This window comes from Cydia splendana, chromosome 17, assembly GCF_910591565.1.
Source record: "Cydia splendana chromosome 17, ilCydSple1.2, whole genome shotgun sequence".
Taxonomy (NCBI): Eukaryota; Metazoa; Arthropoda; class Insecta; order Lepidoptera; family Tortricidae; genus Cydia; species Cydia splendana.
This window is the reverse complement of record NC_085976.1, coordinates 271,340-289,984: the sequence shown is the minus strand read 5'-3', so window position 1 is coordinate 289,984 and position 18,645 is coordinate 271,340. Positions and strand designations below refer to the sequence as shown.

Below are 18,645 nucleotides of genomic sequence, written 5' to 3'. Positions count from 1 at the left end.
TTTCACATCATAATATTTGTCGTAGCTAGATCATATAATTAGATCTTTTCATGAAATGCCATTTTAGAATTGATCACAAACCTAACCCCATAGGTTAGGTTTGAATTTTTCATGAATAAAATGATTGCCTTATCATTGAAATGATTAATTCCAAGATCTGGGACGTCATATCCACATCCAGGCAGTGCCCAAAGGTCAATATTACCGTTGGTACGTTCAGATGTTTGTGGGACATTAAAGCAAATTAGCATATACTTTGTGTTCCTTTGAACTCGAAAGTCTACAAGGTTTGCTACATCATTTTTTAAAGGGTTAATTTTTTTTTTTAATTCGATTACTAAATAAAATGAGACTACAATTATTGTGCGGTCGAGTTCACAAACATTTATATACATAGTCTGAAACTAAAATGGTGCCTTTCACCCGAGTTAAACACTCATTTTGAATACGAAGAAAGTAAACTACATTTGTGGATTAAAAAAAACTTGACTAAGTATAGAAGTATGTATTTATTCTGGGTCGTACTAGGTAATTAACAATTTAGGTAAAAGTATCGTTATTTATGGATTGGGGAGTCGAATATCAGAATTGTACAACAAATCCATATAAAACCAAATTTTCATCGGTTATCATAAAAAAGTGAAAAGACGTACTTTCGACACACTTCATAGATAAACAATGACCCACTTTCAGAGTATGAGAAACGAAAAGCATTCCTTGAGCAAAAATAAAAGTTAGTTATTGTGTAAGGTGGAGATCAAGCGCGCGGAGCCGCGCGACGGGTCCGGCAAGCTGGGCTCGGGCGGCATGGGCGGCGGCATGAGCGCGCCCGGCGACGCGCCCAACGCCGGCCAGTGGGGCCCGCCCGCCGCCGCGCCCCTCAACATGATCCAGGGCCACAACGGCCAGATGGGCGGCCCGCCCATCAACATGCCCATGGCCGGGCCCAACATCATGCAGGGGTAACGATCACCTTGCCTCACCTTACTTATGTGTCCGAAGGAATTGATGTATTGGAAGGTTTTAACGGAAAATTTAATGTGATACGTAAATTTGTCATAAGTTGAAATGGGAAAATTTCCAAAACTTCAATTAATTCTTTTGAATTTTTTTAATCGGCTATTATTTTTTTGTCATTTCCAATTATTGGATTTTTTTATCATTTTATCCACATCCAGGCAGTGCCTAAGGTCAATATTGCCGTTGGTACGTTCAGATGTTTGTGGGACATTAATGCAAATTAGCATATACTTTGTGTTCCTCTGAACTCGAAAGTCTACAAGGTTTGCTACACATTTTTTAAATAAACTCGGCAGGCGCAGTCGCCAGGAGTTAAAGAACTCGAGTAGGTACTTAACGCGGACGATTCGTCGCGTACCGCGAGTTTGCGCAGTTGCGCAGAGCCCGAGATTTTAGATTACATGATCTCGTATGTGAGCCGTGAGTAATGTTGAGTGTCGTGATGCAGGTACCAAGGCTGGGGCACGTCGCCGGGGCAGACGTCGTACGCGGGGTACGGCGCGGCGGGCGGCGCGGCCGGGCCGGGCTCCTACCAGGGCTGGGGCGCGCCGCCGCAGCAGGCGCCGCCGCACGCGCCCGCCTGGCCCGCCAACAACAACTACTCCCAGCACACGCAGCCGCCCCAGCAGGGCTACGGCAGCTACGGTCAGTACCCACCACCACCCCAGCGGCCTGCAGATAACCGAGACACGAGGCATGCGTACATCACTTGCGTTTCGTACTCGCAACCGACGCGGTAGGCGGCGCCGGAGGTTGTGTTGTCTAACCTTGGCGCATCGATCTGACGGACGCGTCTGTCTGTCTATGACGGAGGCCTAGTACAGGACTGGCGGGACGATATCTCGCGCTCTCTAATTAATATGGTGAGAAAGACTGCTGCTCAAATGCGCGACGTAAATTTTATGAGCGATGCGAGAGTGAGAGCGTTTACGAGTGGCGTGCTAGTGGTGCATTCGACAGATCTAGACGTCCGCGACAGGATTGCGACACCGACGTATCCGTTAAGCGTATCACGAACAGAAGCGTCGACGCTGATACTAATTACAATAGAAATCAACGGCATGGTAGTACTCTCACACTAACACGATTACCAGAGCACGTCAAATAGTCCAGAGTCACGATAGAAACTTATCCGAGGGTCAAAAAATACACCGGAATACCACACATTTTTAGTACAGAGCCTTATGTGTAAGGCTCTAATCTAATATTATATATAAGCGTAGCGTCAATCGAATTCTTTCGGACCGTTTTTTCGTGGTCGCGACATAGTGGATCACCTTAAAGGTACGTTTGCAGTAGTTAATCCACACTGGATTTTATTCCTCTTAGACAAAGGCTCGCCGATGTCGACATTGGGAGATAGAGCCAGGATTAGACTGAGCTGACCGCACGCCCGCTGGCTGCTTACTATATAACAACACGTCTAAATTTTTCTCGCTATTGGCACGTTTCGATCTCATGAAATTCAAATTTTAAAGTAGTCACAATCACGGCCAATAATCCGTAGTTAGACTTAAACAATAATTAGTCCACATCCAGGCAGTGCCGCGCCTAAATCGCCGTCGGTACGTTCAGATGTTTGTGGGAGAGCAACGCAAATCCGCATATGCTTTTAGTTCCATTGAACTGAAAGTCTAAAAGGTTTGCGACAGTAAATAATACGCGTAGTTGGAAGGCTAAGGCCAGAGTTTTACGCAAGAGTGGAACCCGCAGGCTATTTCTATTATATATACCTCGTGTTCATCAGTGAACTATTTCAATGGAATATTACACGGGTGAATGCCAAGCGAGAATGAATGGGAATCAAACCATGCGCGAGAGAGGTGCATAATTTTTCACCCCACGTTTGAGAAAAATGTGTGTGGGACTGTGGGATATTTCGAGTTCCTTGGGCGGTCATGTGCACGCTTAGCTAATGGGATGTAGATTTACAAAGGCTTGATTTTATATCCCAGATACTTAAATGACAGTTCGAGCCCCAATCTGTCTACCCAGTCTGTTATTTCAGTACAAAACCAAGACTGGGTAGTGAATGGGTCATTCGAATTGTCATTTTAATGTAGCTATGGAAAATAAAAACAAGGTTTGGTACGGTCAACATATCGAGCCATTTAGGGCTCTATATGCTTATTTATACACTGGAATGTCCAACCACCCTTTTCCAGGCATAGAAGGATTTATCGACCACATACGCGCCAACAGAATTTCAACTCTAGCATTCCGATTTAAGGTTCAAACTAGATTGCACTTTCGGGAAATGTGACTTGTATTCAAATGGGTCATCAAAGCTGGATTAATTGAAATATATTTGGATTTTTTGGGAAACCTTGTAGATTGGTACGGCCTGGAAAAGGGTTAATGTCACGTAAACTCCTCAACTAGACAGAAAAAATCCCCGTTTCTTGCAACGTGAGTCTGCTCTTGCGTAAAACGATGACGGTTACAGATGTAGTGCATAATTATTTTCCATCGTATTTTCACGGAAACTTACGAACGTGTCTTGCTATTTCAGTCAGTCTCGGTACAAAAAGTACTGACATTGACTGAACTAGCATGAAAAATATGAACGTTTCCGATAAAACACGATGGAAAACAATTATCTGTAGCACGTCTTGTCGCGACTGAAGCGACTCCATATGTCAAGTCGCGCTTGACGTATGAATTCGCGCGACTTATCCAAGATATGGTAGGCGTAGTGGAGGTGGCTAACGGGCGGTGTTTGTGCAGCCAGCTACAACTCGGGGCCCGGCGCGGCGGCCGGCGGCTCGTGGAACTCATGGAATGTGCCAAACTCGAACTCCACCGCCTCCGGTGAGTGTCGATAGCGAGCGGTCGCGTTTAGAAGATACCTCATTACGAGGCTTTAGCTCATTTACGCTCATCCCACTCTGCGCTGTACTAAAGTCTTGGGCCATAACATATTTAGGATGATGTTAAGATCATAGGGCGAGTCAGGATTCTATCTAGTCAAATACTTTAGGGTAAAGTATAACGTGAACAGACTAGTTAAAACGGACAAGATCGAATATTTTCTTAGCACCTATCTAAGAGAATATTCGATCTGTGTAAGATTGTCCCCAAATATTGATTTATCGTTTTTTAGGCATGTTAAATTGAGAAATTGTAAATCGTTTTAATTTATCAAAGCTCGGATAGGTTATCGCAAAAACAAATACGTTAATAGAAGGCGCAAAGTTTTGGACAATTGCGGGTTGCGGCAATGGATATAGTTTAAAAAACAATAGGGGATATTACTGCAATGTTCTGCCGCCAGAGTGCAGCACTACCAACTCAGTAAATTCATAGACTAACTTATACATACTGTGCCTTAAACTGTTTTTTGACAAGTTTTCACAGACAATAAAATATGACATTGATGGATCAAGGCGGTTTGTTAACAAGGGCCTACCGGTAAACGCGAAAATCGAAATTTAGTTATCTGCCTCTTTATCGCTCGAATATGCAAGAGTGATAGAGAGATTAGATAACGAAATTTCGATTTTCTTGTTTCGCGGTAGGCCATGTGATTGACGTGACGTGTGATGTGTCAATGTGGTTTGTTTATTGTATGTGCCACAAAGGTGCCACCTACGCAGAGTTTTGCCTAATATTCCCTAGTAACACAACTTTATTATCTGAGCGAGCTATGGAAATTATTTTGTTAAATGTCGTTTTGGTATATTGGTGATGATTATGAATTAGTTTTGTTTATCCTTACCTTACCTCGGTAAAAGGCAATTTAGTTATTTTGACCTATACTTTTATTTCTAAGTATATCTAGACCCAAATGTTAATTTTAAAATATTAATGGTTTAGCAATTTTCATAGTATTTTACTTGTGCCCCGAATGCAGATACGCCGCTAATAATGTACGTCTGCACTGCAGATAGCAAGCCTAACGCAAGGAGAAAATTGGCACTACACATTAGCTGGATTAATTTGTGATATCAATATAGCATTCGGGTGGTGGTCTTTGTAAATGTAACACCATCGAAGCGGTCTGATTCTGACGGTGTGGTGTGGTGCAGGTTCGTACGTGCCGCTGTCGGAGGGCGGCGAGATGTACGGGCGCTCGGGCGGCGGCGGCGCGCCGGCGCTCACCGGCGCGCTCTCCTCCGCCGCCGCGCTCTCCAAGTCCTCCTCCGCCGACTACTCCTCCTACCAGCAGTACCCGCCCGCCTACCAGCAGGACCAGGTACACCACCGCTGTTGATGTGCACCACCCTGCCCGGGGGACATACACACACACACACACCGTGCGAGAACACGCCCGCAACGACACGATAACAGAGGAAAGGTGGCACGACTAACTGATACTGTGATCTGCTTGCGAGTGGAGCGACAGGGTTAGCGATGGGTACGACTAAAAGACTTACAAATTACATCGAATAGACGCGGGAAAAAGTGCCGAGAAATCTTCATAACTAAAGAACTTTTAGTCACAAAATATCTACCCGCAATCTTTATACAACTTGCTAGTTTATAACAAGTAAATACTTCGTCTACCAAGGACTCTAGCTAATAAGTAATAACTTAAAACTTTTGAATTATATTAGGCCACCTCTCCTCATGATTCATGACACATTTTTATAATATCATTTACCACGTTGTCGGCATTTTCTCGCAGCAAGTTAACGAATAACCCTTAAACATTGATATCTCGTACCTTCGAATTATCGTTTGCTTATACTCTGAAGGCAGTGAAAAAATGAAGTATCTTCCTGGTGTTGTCCCGGCTTTTTGCCACGACTCGTGGGAGACTGGGACTCATCCGCAACAAAAACAAACGAAAATTCGGAAGCACTAATAAACTTAAAATAGATTATATTAACTAATGAACTTCCTTCAAGTTTTTACTAAATCATACGAAAGGGGCATCACGATGCAATAAATAAATCGTTATTTCCTGGATTTTGTCAATACATAAATTTATATTTTTGGTAAAGACTTGAAAGCTTCTTTCTAATATAATTATCTTTCAGAACAAACAAGACAAGAATTTTAACAGTCATGACAACATTAAAGTTTGAAATAGAGACTTTAATGTTGTCATGACACCATATGATCCAGAACATCTGTGACTAACAGATATTCTTGGTCATAAGAAAAGGATTCAAGAATTGTGCTTTTTTACGTCGTAGTACTAGGGGGTATACAAAGAACATAATACTGGCTTTGGCCGTCGTCGGCTCTCATCTTTTGGATATATTTGATTGAAAATCTAACAAAATGAAACCAATATGACTATAAACATTTTTCTTTTACGTCAAGCGACTAGTCTTGGGGTTCTACTCTTTCAAATGTGTCCAAAAGAGGGCATAATGTAAGGATTTGCCATCAAGCATGTGTGGGCCTGATCTAACGCAAGAGACAAGACCGCTTGGACCGTCATAAAGAAAGCAAGTTCCTTGAGTCAGGTCAGTCCTTTGGCGAGTGCTAGTTACCGGTGTTGGTTTCCATAGGGCAATCTGCTCAATCTCAAGTTTCAAGAGACATTGCATCGTATAAAATTACTTGCCAATTCATCAAGGGACAACACTTGAGTTTTTGGAATGAAGATTTTAAGAGCGCTCTTACAAGAAAAGTCGAAATAATGCAAAATTGATGATACTAGTCGACGAAATTCAGGACTTTGCGCTCATTATTAGAAACAATGAGTACTTGTTCCAGTAAAAGCGTCTTCTTATCTTTATAAATATCGTTGTAAATATTAGAAAAAGGACTTATTAAATTAGTAATGATTTTTTTTCTGATGGTCGTTTCCGAAAAACCCCGTGAAGCACTGAATGGCGAGCTCTTATTTGGAAATGTTGAGAATTTTACTCTGCTAAACCTGGCTATTTTGTATTACTAATACCCTGTACTTTAGGCATATCAAACTATATTTTTCCTACATACCTTTGAGAAAGAGAAAATCAAAGTAAAACGAACTCGATTTTCTCTCCGAATCAAGTGTCAATTCCTACGGAAATCTACTTAATATCGAAGTCATTTTCATACTCAAGCAATCTGCAACGTTTGCTTATACTGTTGGTATACATTAGTGTTTATGAAATTCTACTATAATTTTTTGGCAATTTTTTGAAAACTACTCTATATTACCGATGACGCGCGCTGCGCCAGCTCAGTGCCGCGGCAGAGCTTGTAGAGGCAGGACGTGTGTCGGTCGGCTCCGCACATTTTCAACGGCGACGACGAGGTTTTTTATCATTGTGTGCGGCGGGCGCCGTGTAAAACGCTATACTGTGTGCGTGTAAACCGCAACGAGAGACTTTGATCCTAGCACTGTTTTTATAGTATTATAATTTATAATGGTACAGTTTAATAAACTACCGGACAGGATTAAAAATATTTGAAACGACCTGACATTCTATATGTATTTATTTGACTCAAGATAGTACTCAGGGTCTGATGATGGAGCCGGAAGGTGGTCACCGGTACCAATCAACCATGCAACTAAACCACTTCGTGTTTAGGCTCGTTTTATTCATCTCAACAAGATCTTTGACACAAGATAGTACTCAGGGTCTGATGATGGAGCCGGAAGGTGGTCACCGGTACCAATCAACCATGCAACTAAACCACTTCGTGTTTGGGCTCGTTTGATTCGGCTCAACAAGATCTTTGACTTAAGATAGTACTCAGGGTCTGATGATGGAGCCGGAAGGTGGTCACCGGTACCAATCAACCATGCAACTAAACCACTTCGTGTTTGGGCTCGTTTGATTCGTCTCAACAAGATCTTTGGCACAAGATAATACTCAGGGTCTGATGATGGAGCCGGAAGGTGGTCACCGGTACCAATCAACCATGCAACTAAACCACTTCGTGTTTAGGCTCGTTTGATTCGTCTCAACAAGATCTTTGACACAAGATAGTACTCAGGGTCTGATGATGGAGCCGGCAGGTGGTCACCGGTACCAATCAACCATGCCACTAAACCACTTCGTGTTTAGGCTCGTTTTATTCGTTTCTATAAGATCTTTGACACAAGATAGTACTCAGGGTCTGATGTTGGAGCCGGAAGGTGGTCACCGGTACTAATCAACCATGCAACTAAACCACTTCGTGTTTAGGCTCGTTTGATTCGTCTCAACAAGACCTTGGACACAAGATAGTACTCAGGATCTGATGATGGAGCTGGAAGGTGGCCACGGGTACCAGTCTACCATGTAACTGAACCACTTCGTGTTTGGGCTCGTTTGATTTGTCGCAACAAGATCTTTGACACAAGGTAGTACTGAGGGTCTGATGATGGATCCGGAAGGTGGTGACCGGTACCAATCAACCATGCAACTAAACCGCTTCGTGTTTGGCTTCGTTCGATTCGTCGCAACAAGATCTTTGACACAAGTTAGTACTCAGGGTCTGATGATGGAGCTGGACTGTGGCCACGGGTACCAGTCTACCATGTAACTGAACCACTTCGTGTTTGGGCTCGTTTGATTTGTCGCAACAAGATCTTTGACACAAGGTAGTACTGAGGGTATGATGATGGATCCGGAAGGTGGTCACCGGTACCAATCAACCATGCAACTACACCACTTCGTATTTGGCTTCGTTCGATTCGTCGCAACAAGATCTTTGACACAAGTTAGTACTCAGGGTCTGATGATGGAGCTGGACTGTGGCCACGGGTACCAGTCTACCATGTAACTGAACCACTTCCGTGTTTGGGCTCGTTTGATTCGTCGCAATAAGATGTTTGACACAAGATACTACTCAGGGTCTGATGATGGAGCTGATAGACAGGTACCCGTCGCCACCTTCGCGCTCCATCATCAGACCCTGAGTACTACCTTGTGTCAAAGATCTTGTTGAGATGAATAAAACGTGCCTAAACACGAAGTGGTTTACTTGCATGGTTGATTGGTACCGGTGACCACCTTCCGGCTCCAACATCAGACCCTGAGTACTATCTTGTGTCAAAGATCTTGTTGAAACGAATAAAACGAGCCTAAACACGAAGTGGTTTAGTTGCATGGTTGATTGGTACCGGTGACCACCTTCCAGCTCCATCATCAGACTCTGAGTATCACCTAGTGTCAAAGATCTTGTTGAGACGAATCAAACGATCCTAAACACGATGTGGTTTAGTTGCATGGTTGATTGGTAATGGTACCTTCCAGCTCCATCATCAGACCCTGATGAGTACTGTCTTGTGTCAAAGATCTTGTTGAGACGAATCAAACGAGCCCAAACACGAAGTTGTTTAGTTACATGATAGACTGGTACCCGTGGCCACCTTCCAGCTCCATCATCAGACCCTGTGTATCTTCAGTGTCAAAGATCTTGTTGAGACGAATCAAACGAGCCTAATCATGTTACTACATGGTTGATTGGTATCCGTGACCTTAATCATCATCAGATCCTCAGTACCAGTTCGTTTTTAAACCCTCGTTGATACAAACTTTACAACCTATTGGTACCAAATGCAATGACGAAACATGTAAATAAGCGAGTAGGTACCTATAATTTCTTTCGAGTAATATACCTTCATAAGTACGAGTATGGGGCTATTCATAAATTACGTCGTTTCAAATGGGAGGAGTGGGGGGGGGGGGGGGGGCCTGGACATCGGATGATGGTAACATGACGTAGGAGGAAACAGATTCATCCGAAGCTTGATTTTTGGATGATTTGAGGGGTGGGGGGGGGTCAAAAATCGTCAAAAATAGATGACGTAATTTATGAACAGCCCCTATGTACATTTGCACTGCATTTAGTATTTTCGTACTTGCCAAATAACAGTTTTAGAACTTTAAAAGTTAAGTACAGTTAGTGTTGTTATGGTTGATTTCAATATGCTTCGCGAAGGATCAAGAATGTTTAATCCATCATTGTAGTGCGAGTGTGCTAGAAGGGATCGGCATACTGAGCTCGCACGGCCTGCCGCAGCGCGTAAAATACCTAAACTCGCTCAACGCCGAAATGTAATAGCGCTCTTAATGAGAATTTAGATTGATTTGCTTCTTGTAGTGTTTTCCCTGTTTGCGTAACGTAAAGTTGAAGATATTCCACTTTTGGTTTTGAAATAAATGACTGGAAATTCTGCTTTTATTTCGTTTGTATTACAATATGAATTTCCATTTAATTAGAGTATTTATACGAGGGAATGCTATATATATTTTTTATTTTGAATATCAGAATGGCAAATACATAAATTTCTTTACGTTAGAGTAATGTAAACATAGATTTTTAATACCGCTTCGTGAAATTCATAAGCTAAATTTAAAAATATACTAAAGATTAATTAAATTGCATAGCCAATTCGATATTCAAGATAAAATTCCATTGTAACACGTTTATGAAGGCCATGGTGAAATGCATCTTACGAAAGTACAGCCAAGTTGGAACAGCTTTACTTGTTACGATATTATTTGCCGAGTACCTCGGGGCTTGCATCCTTTCCCATAGTATCCACTATCCCTCGCTTACTCATTGATTTATCCCGCATCTACCTCATTTATTTGGCGTGATTTTTAGTATGTATGAAGTGCATGAGTGATGAATTTTCCTTTCATTCGTATCATCCGTCCGAAAGTGAATGACGAGCGAGTGTGAGAGTAGCTCCATTTGGTTGTACTTCCGTGTTGTGAATGAACAGTGTAAGAATGTCGGTGAGCGAGTGAAATTCAGCGAACATGGGAGTTTATGGAGTCGAGTCGGGCAGAATGCGCATGATAGAGCCACTAGTTTGACCCCTGCATCCGTGTGCCGTGTCCGTGTGCGTGAGTGCTTGCAGGAGTGCTTGCAGACGACGCGCCTTTGCATGTTTTCAGAAGGTTAACGTGCGATGTCTTTTTGATCCGGCGGCGTCACCGTCCGCCGGCGCGGCGGCAGGAGTTAGTACTCGTCGTTTCGCTGAAGGTCTCTCATCACCGCCCTCCCTTCCCTCCCCGGGGTTCACGCTTGTGGCCATGATCACGCTGCGCTACTTACATGCTAACGCCTCACACATTGGCGACTGGGACTTTACAGAGTGTTCTTCTTTTCCAGTTGGTCGATCAGGGCCCCCAAGATTGGCTCATCCCGAAAGACAATTAATAAGGGCGGGGCTCGGATGAGGGAAAGTCGCGAAACTCTCGGGTCTCCCCCGAGGACGGGTCGGTTCTTGCGACGATTACGCTCATCAAAAAGGCATCGCATCGCACTATGTTACATTGTTACCCCCGCGTCCGGTTCCGAACCGGCCGGCCCAGCCGGGCGAGACGGACCCGCCGCTCCGTTTCATCTCGACACCTGTATATTGGCATTTAAAGTACAAATTAGTAAAATTTGGATGTTTCTCGTATTGTTACAGGTTCATTAACAGTTAATATAATCTATATAATATAATTTTAAGAGCTGTACTTTAAGTGTTCAGAGATGACTCGACCGTATCGTATGTAAAGAGATCATGTTAAATTAAAATAGCATAATAGCATCATGGGGCGCTCAGAATGCGGCCTCTCGATTTTTATACAATAAAATATTTGGGTAGTCGATAAACCGATGGCCTCATTTCGATCCTCCATGCCCGGGTGCGGGGGGGTGGAGAGCCCCCCGCACCCGGCAGCCGTCGGTGACGCTGCGGTCGCACCCGCAGGGCTCCTCGTACGGCGGCTCGGCGCGCGCCTACAGCTCCGAGTACCACGCGAGCGCGCCGCCGCCCGCGCAGCAGCCAGGTGTGCACCACCCGCACCACGCGCCCAAACACTTCAACCAAGAGTTTAACAAGGAGTGGCCGGCCGCGTAGGCTGCTCCACCCCTGACTCACGAGCCACACCACACCACACTCGCTCCTCCACCCCACACCCACACCCACACCTCGGCAACGTTACAAAACGCGCGCTCCCTCTGACACCTCCGATACTGCTCTTAAAGTTAACTATGCGACCAAGTACGCCCGCGACATGTTAGATGTAAAATGAAATATTGTAGTTTAACGGTTCGATATAGTGTTAATTTTTATACAATTCTCGAGCTCTCAAAAGTTTTTTGTAAAAGTCAATTTTTTTCCAAACTAAATTAAGTGATAATATTTTACGAGCGAATTATCAATAAATTTAAAAGAGTAAGTTTACATATGCAACGTAATCGATATCAGAACTCGTTGACTGTTGGATGCGACGCATCGGAACTCGTAGAGCCGCTCGCGGCGACTTAATTATTGTTATAGTTCGCCATCGACTGCATTAACACAAACCCACACGCGTAAGTAAGAACGTTAATTTTAATAAATTTATCATAGTCTAACAAACCTCAGGCTACTAGGTGTTAAACATAAGCTTGTATACTAATTTCGTAAGAGTATTGACGTTGCAAGTATCCGCGCGACCCGCGACACGCGAAGGCCGCAAGCGACCTCCCTCGCAGACCCGACAGTGTATAACTATACACTTTTTTACTTTGCTTTTATTCTTTTGGATGCGGGCTTTTGTAAAGGGGACCTCCCCTTTACACTTTTTCAGATTGTCGTTTATTTTTTCGTAGTTGTTAAATGATTTCTTTTAATATTTGTGAGTAGATTTGGTAGGATCTCTATCGACCGCGGCCGCGCTCGCGCCGCGCCGACTGCAAGCGTGACGTTTGACAGACGCTATTATACAAGGCCAATTTAGGGAAGTGACCTAAAACAACTTAACTTAAGCTAATAACTATGTATAAATATGGTATATATATATCGGTATGTATGTTTAATATTAGAATTTTGGTTATTTACCACCCACTAGACTTAGGAAACGGTAGGGATGTAATGAAATAATTATGTGTTAATATTTAACAAAACATAGTATGACTGAACGTGATTTTAATATTTAATTTTTCCCGTTTTTTTTGTAAAGGGATCAATTCTGTATAAATATTCGTAATTTTAATTCGTTTTCTAGTACGCATTTTAGTTTTTTAACGCACTTTAAGTTGATAATACGGATTTTATACTTTAATGAATTAAATTTACCTGCCAAATTGTTAAAAATGAGCAAAAGTAAATGATAATATGACGTATTTGTTAAGTGATGACGCTCAAGCACTAGGATATAGCGGCCCGCCTCTCGTCCCCGCGCCTGTACATATACATATATATACTTACTTGTGTGTAAAGCATAATTTTAATCAAGTCTCTCGTCACATAGTTTTAAAGTTTTAATTTATGTGATTGCCAAATATTTTTAAAAGTATATAGAGGCCCCGCCGGCCGCGTGGTTCGCGGTGGCCCCGTTCGCGGTACGGCCCGTCGCCGCTCGTCCTGCCGACGCGACGGCGCTCGCTGCACGCGGCTCGTCCCGTCTCCAGGCGAGGGCTGGCTCGTACCGGGAACGCAAGGCTCCGCGGCCCGCGGTCGGCCGCGCGGTCGCCCCGCTCCACACAAAGTGAGTTATAATTTAAAATAACATTGTTAGATTAAATTTAATGTTAGTCCTTTACTGTATTATATCGCTCAATCATTTGACCGATCGACTGATTAAAATTTTAGTGGTAAGCTAAGTAATACGGAGCGGAGCGCGACCGCGGGGCGCCGGCTCCCGCACTGTTGCACCAACCACGCCGCGGCCGTCCCGACCACAGGCGGTCCTCGCGCCACTCGGCGGCGGAGCCCGATAGGATTTGTTATAACTTTTAAATAGACGAATTGTTGATGATTACAATGAATGCATAATTTGATCGTTTAGAATAGGGTTATGTAAGATCGCTCCGTAAGTAAATTATAATTTATCTATGAGAAGTATTGTGAGATGTATAAGCAAATTATAAGTAATGCGGCGCGACGAGGGGTGCGTAGTCCCAAATTAACGGTAAAACATAGAGAAACGCCTTACATTGTGATGTTCATAGGTAACTCGCATATTGGTACATTCTTATAGCTCTATATACATAGTACATACTCGACTGACGCGATCAGTATGTAGCCAATCGACTCGTACCTTAATAACAATAATGAAATAATGTTAACTAAACGTCGGTGCCTAAACTGCCCACTAGGTTACGTATATAGTACGGCTTGGTATAGTTTCGTTTGCTCTTGTTCCTACGTTAGTTAGATTATAATTTGTGTTATCCATTCCTGTGACTGTCTCTCGTTTCGGTCGTACCTCCAGCTTTTACTCGCATTTGTTGACGCTCGGCGCGGCGCGCGCGCGCGCGGGCGTGGCGCCCTACTGTACTCTGTACTCTGTACCGATACCGATACCGATACTGTAGGCTAATGTACAACCACCGATATAATACGATAAAATTGTTCACATCTGTTTAATATTAGGAAACGATGCCTTACAAAAAGTTAAGTGATTATAGAGATGTTTTATATTGTGTTGATTTCAGTGATAACGATTAGCACTAAGGCGTAAGCGGCCTTCGGCCACACTCACAAACCTTCGGAACAATTTAAGAACTTAGTTTGTAATGAACCGTCGTGGCAATCTTCTAATTAACATAAAGAGTATAATTTATTTAAAATAAAGTATAATATGTATTAGAAATTTTAGATTTACTCAACATTAAACTTAGTGCAAATTATTGTGGAAATCAATCGAAGACTATTTATATGGGTTTTTAATTATTATTATTATATAGGAGATGAGCATAAAATATTGGATGAATTTATTAATTAAAAATAGTTAGCAAAATACAAATACGGTAAGACTCGTTCGAGGTACGTCTGTCAAATGTTCACGCGTCGGCGCCGGCCCGAGCGCCACAGCGGCTGCTATACATATACATACATACATGTATCTTGTAATGTTTATGGAATAATATTTTAATCATGGCTTAACTGTAGTACTGTTGTGTAGTTAACCTTTCGACTCTTGTTTGTATTACTTTATATTATAGTGTACGCGGTTTTTATATGTGTATGTTTATTCTGTAGTATAATACATATACCTAAAGGAAACATGTTTGTGTAAAAGTGTATTTTGGTATTTGATATCTCGCCGTCGACTCGCTCGACGCGACTCATTATACTACTTATATTTATGATCGTAATTGACTAATTATACAAGAGACCCCTAGTGTTAACTTTAGGTTAGCCGAGACTAAGTTGACCTCTACGCGACTGTTTAGTTCTGCATTTAATGTACCCGCGAACTCGATTTACTGTAGTCTTTTCGAAACTTATTTTAAAATGCAGGTATTATTAATATACAACCTCATATTTATACTAGAATTTAAATATAAATGTAATTATGAGACCCAATTTATCGTAAAATAATATGCACGGGCTTTACAGTTAATTATAACATTAATTATTATAAAAAAACTTAGGGCAAGTTGTTATTTATTTCTGTTTTAATTAAAAAAATGATGTTGATTATTTTTAAACTATGATTTCTTAATAGTGAATTAAAGTACATAATTCTCGATTGATTAGATTACAAAATTGTTAGGTGAAGGATCGACTGATGTACAATATTTAAAGTAATATTTACTTACGGCAGTATATAAGTTTATTTACGCCGCCCTCCGCGGGCTGTATTTATACAGACTTGTATTAATTTCCTAAATGTATGAGAGCGTCGCCTGCCGACCGGCGACCTCTACACATGTAAGCATGTTACGATTGTAAGACTATTATCTAGATGTGTTATAATGTTAATGTAACTACATACTTACTATAGCTAGCCCTAGCGACGAGTGCATTGCGTGAGCATAGTAGCCGCGCCGCGCCGCGGCCTACATAAGTTACTTTATGTTCGTTATATAAAAAGGAAAATTATGATAGACTCACTCGAGAACGTCCTTGTTGTTTTTACATTACCTAATGATAATTAGTTAATTACGGTTCTAATTATTAATTTAACCGAAACTCTAAAATATTAAGACGAAAAGCTTGTAAGCTAATAAGTATTTGATGTAATGATTAAAGTGCTATCACAGAATATAACACTGGTCTTTTGAAGTAGAAATTATGCATTATTCATATTAGGTATTTTGGGTATATATTAGTGTTAGATTTAACTTTAATTGGTAAATATAAGTACGTAGTTTGTAATTGTAATGAAAAAAAAAACAGTTTTGTCGTAGTTTCCTATTATTAAGCTTCTTCTATCTTAATGAATTAATTAATACTACTGGTTGATTAATTAAAATATTAATATTATCTACCACTGCAAATATTTGAGATATCTTATGATGAAATATATATCTACTTTAAGGACATTATAAAACGTAGATAATTAAAAGAAATCAAAAAATTCAAAATAAAACTGGCATTTTTAATGTTTGAGTCCCTCCTTTAGTTGTTAGTTGACCCCGACTGACCCCGAGCCACCGCAGGTTATCATAATTTTTGTTTTTATATTTGGGCATAGAGTTCCGCGATCCCGTAATAGTCTTACACCACTAAAACCAATAACTTAACACTAGGTAGTGTCCACTGAGCAGAAACACTTCCAACACTGAATTTATTATATCTATTTCCGTTATTATTTACTTACATATTTTTAGCATTTCCTGCTGTGAATTCGCTTGTCATATCTTAACACATTCCATTCTCATCAACTATCGCCCTTTCTTCATATGTGTCGCTTAACTTCAAACTCGGGTAAATCCATTCGACCCTTTCAGCAAATATCTACCCTATTACCTTTTCTTAATACCAAAATCGTATAATCTGACAGATGGATTTACCCGAGTTTGAAGTTAAGCGACTCATATGCAGAGTCGTATCAATTGTCATACCGGGTGTGGCCTGTAACATGAGCAAAAAATTAAACTGTAGGCGGTACTCCTCATACTGACCAACATTTGTTCAGCGACTTTTAAAAATAACTTGTGGTTTGATTTTTAATACACTTTAAAGTTTATTCTAAGACGCAATGTATTGCGAATTTTGTTACGTTTAAGGCGTGACAAGCAACGTCAATCACAATGATATGGCATGGCGATGGCGTCCATTGAAGATAATATTTATTTTGTATGAAAAATAGGGAGTCTAAATACTTCATAATTTTTAAAAGTTGTTGAACAAAAGTGTCACGGTTTGAGGAGTACAATCTATGTTTTAATTTTTTGCTCTTGTTACAGGCCACACCCGGTATATCTAATTTCAAATCATCGCATAAAATGTAAAATCTACTAAATAAACAGTAGGTATTTCCAGAGAAAGTAGCCTCCTCATCGTTTACAGGGTGGCCCAAAAATACGTTGAGAACATTTTTTCTTATTATTTTATTAAGTACTTATGTAACTATTACAGAGTACCTAAGTTAAAAATTAAAACTAGTCTTTTTATGCAACAAAAATTGTCTTCAAAATAGCCTCTTTTCACTTTGATACTCAAACGCAAACGTTTGTTAAAATTTTCAACGAAATGCCGCAGCTCCTCCAAGGATTTACAAGGGCATGTGGTACTAAACACAAAAGTGTAAACGCTCTAAAAACAACACTTACCAAAAAATGGGACAAAATATCCTTGGAGGAGCTGCGGCATATCGTTGAAAATTTTAACAAACGTTTACGTTTGTGTATCAAAGCGAAAACAGACTGTAGTTTTAATTTTTAACTTTGTACTAGTTACGTAAGTACTTAATAAAATAATTAGAAAAAACCGGACAAGTGCGAGTCGGGACTCGCCCACCGAGGGTTCCGTACTTTTTAGTATTTGTTGTTATAGCGGCAACAGAAATACATCTGTGAAAATTTTCAACTGTCTAGCTATCACGGTTCATGAGATACAGCCTGGTGACAGACGGACGGACGGACGGACGGACAGACAGACAGCGGAGTCTTAGTAATAGGGTCCCGTTTTTACCCTTTGGGTACGGAACCCTAAAAACTAACTAATTGAATTAATGTCAAATTTCTATGATAATATGACTTTATAATGACATCACTCCCTCGTTTTGTTCTGTTCAAGTCAATGCAAAGTTAGCTTAGAAAGACTACTCCTATTTTCACAATAGTTATTTACGATACAAGTGTGGAAAAGAGGAAATTCGAAACGAGTGGCGATAAATTAAAACACGACCGAAGGGAGTGTTTTAAATCGACACGAGGTGCGAATTACCTATTCGCACGTGTATCGTACAACTTTTACAGTACATATGGCCCTTTAAACTTTTGACATACACACGAAAAGTGCTATTTTACGCACTAGTGCGGGAAAATAGGGCCATATTATGTACTGTAAACGATCTTTTCTTTTACTAGTATTCTATATTATGAAGAAAAAAATGAGTGAGACCATTGAATAAAGTAGCTAGTATGATTAACTTGGCAGCTATGTGCACAGAGGGCGAGGCCGCGGGCGCCCCGGCCGGCAGCCCCAAGTTCTTGGCCGTGCAGATGAGCGACGGCACGCCGCCCCAGGTGGATAGCCACGTACTCGTATTTCAATGTACGAGTACTAGTTACCTAACTACACAAGACTGACCATCGGACCTTGAGGCCAATTTCAACTTACATTACTATGCTATATCAAAATTATGTCATTTTAAATTAATTATGTATTAAGCAGATCCGCAAAACAAAAAACAACATAATGCTTAGAATAGAGGAAATGTGGAAAACTGATCGGACTCGAACTCGCGATACCGGGATACCAGCCCGCAGCTCCACTAACTGAGCTACCGAGACTTGCCTGTCGACAGCGAATATTTCCACCGTATCCTTCATATGCGCCTTAAATAGGCGCCTAGCGACATC

At 41.4% G+C, this 18,645-nt stretch overlaps 1 protein-coding gene across 4 annotated transcripts in view; it reads left to right on the top strand.

The window, feature by feature from the left end:
* Positions 1–18,645, top strand: part of LOC134798609 (heterogeneous nuclear ribonucleoprotein 27C) — a 53,268-nt gene that overhangs the window by 20,388 nt on the left and 14,235 nt on the right. Inside the window, exons 5-9 of one of the 4 annotated variants that reach the window (XM_063770975.1) lie at positions 751–962; positions 1,469–1,665; positions 5,049–5,215; positions 11,609–11,687; positions 18,233–18,309. In XM_063770975.1, coding sequence (XP_063627045.1) covers positions 751–962; positions 1,469–1,665; positions 5,049–5,215; positions 11,609–11,687; positions 18,233–18,309 — 732 coding nt within the window. Of the gene's footprint in view, positions 1–750; positions 963–1,468; positions 1,666–5,048; positions 5,216–11,019; positions 11,512–11,608; positions 11,688–18,232; positions 18,310–18,645 lie in introns of those variants that run through there. The other 3 variants (XM_063770973.1, XM_063770972.1, XM_063770971.1) reach the window with 3 other exon arrangements.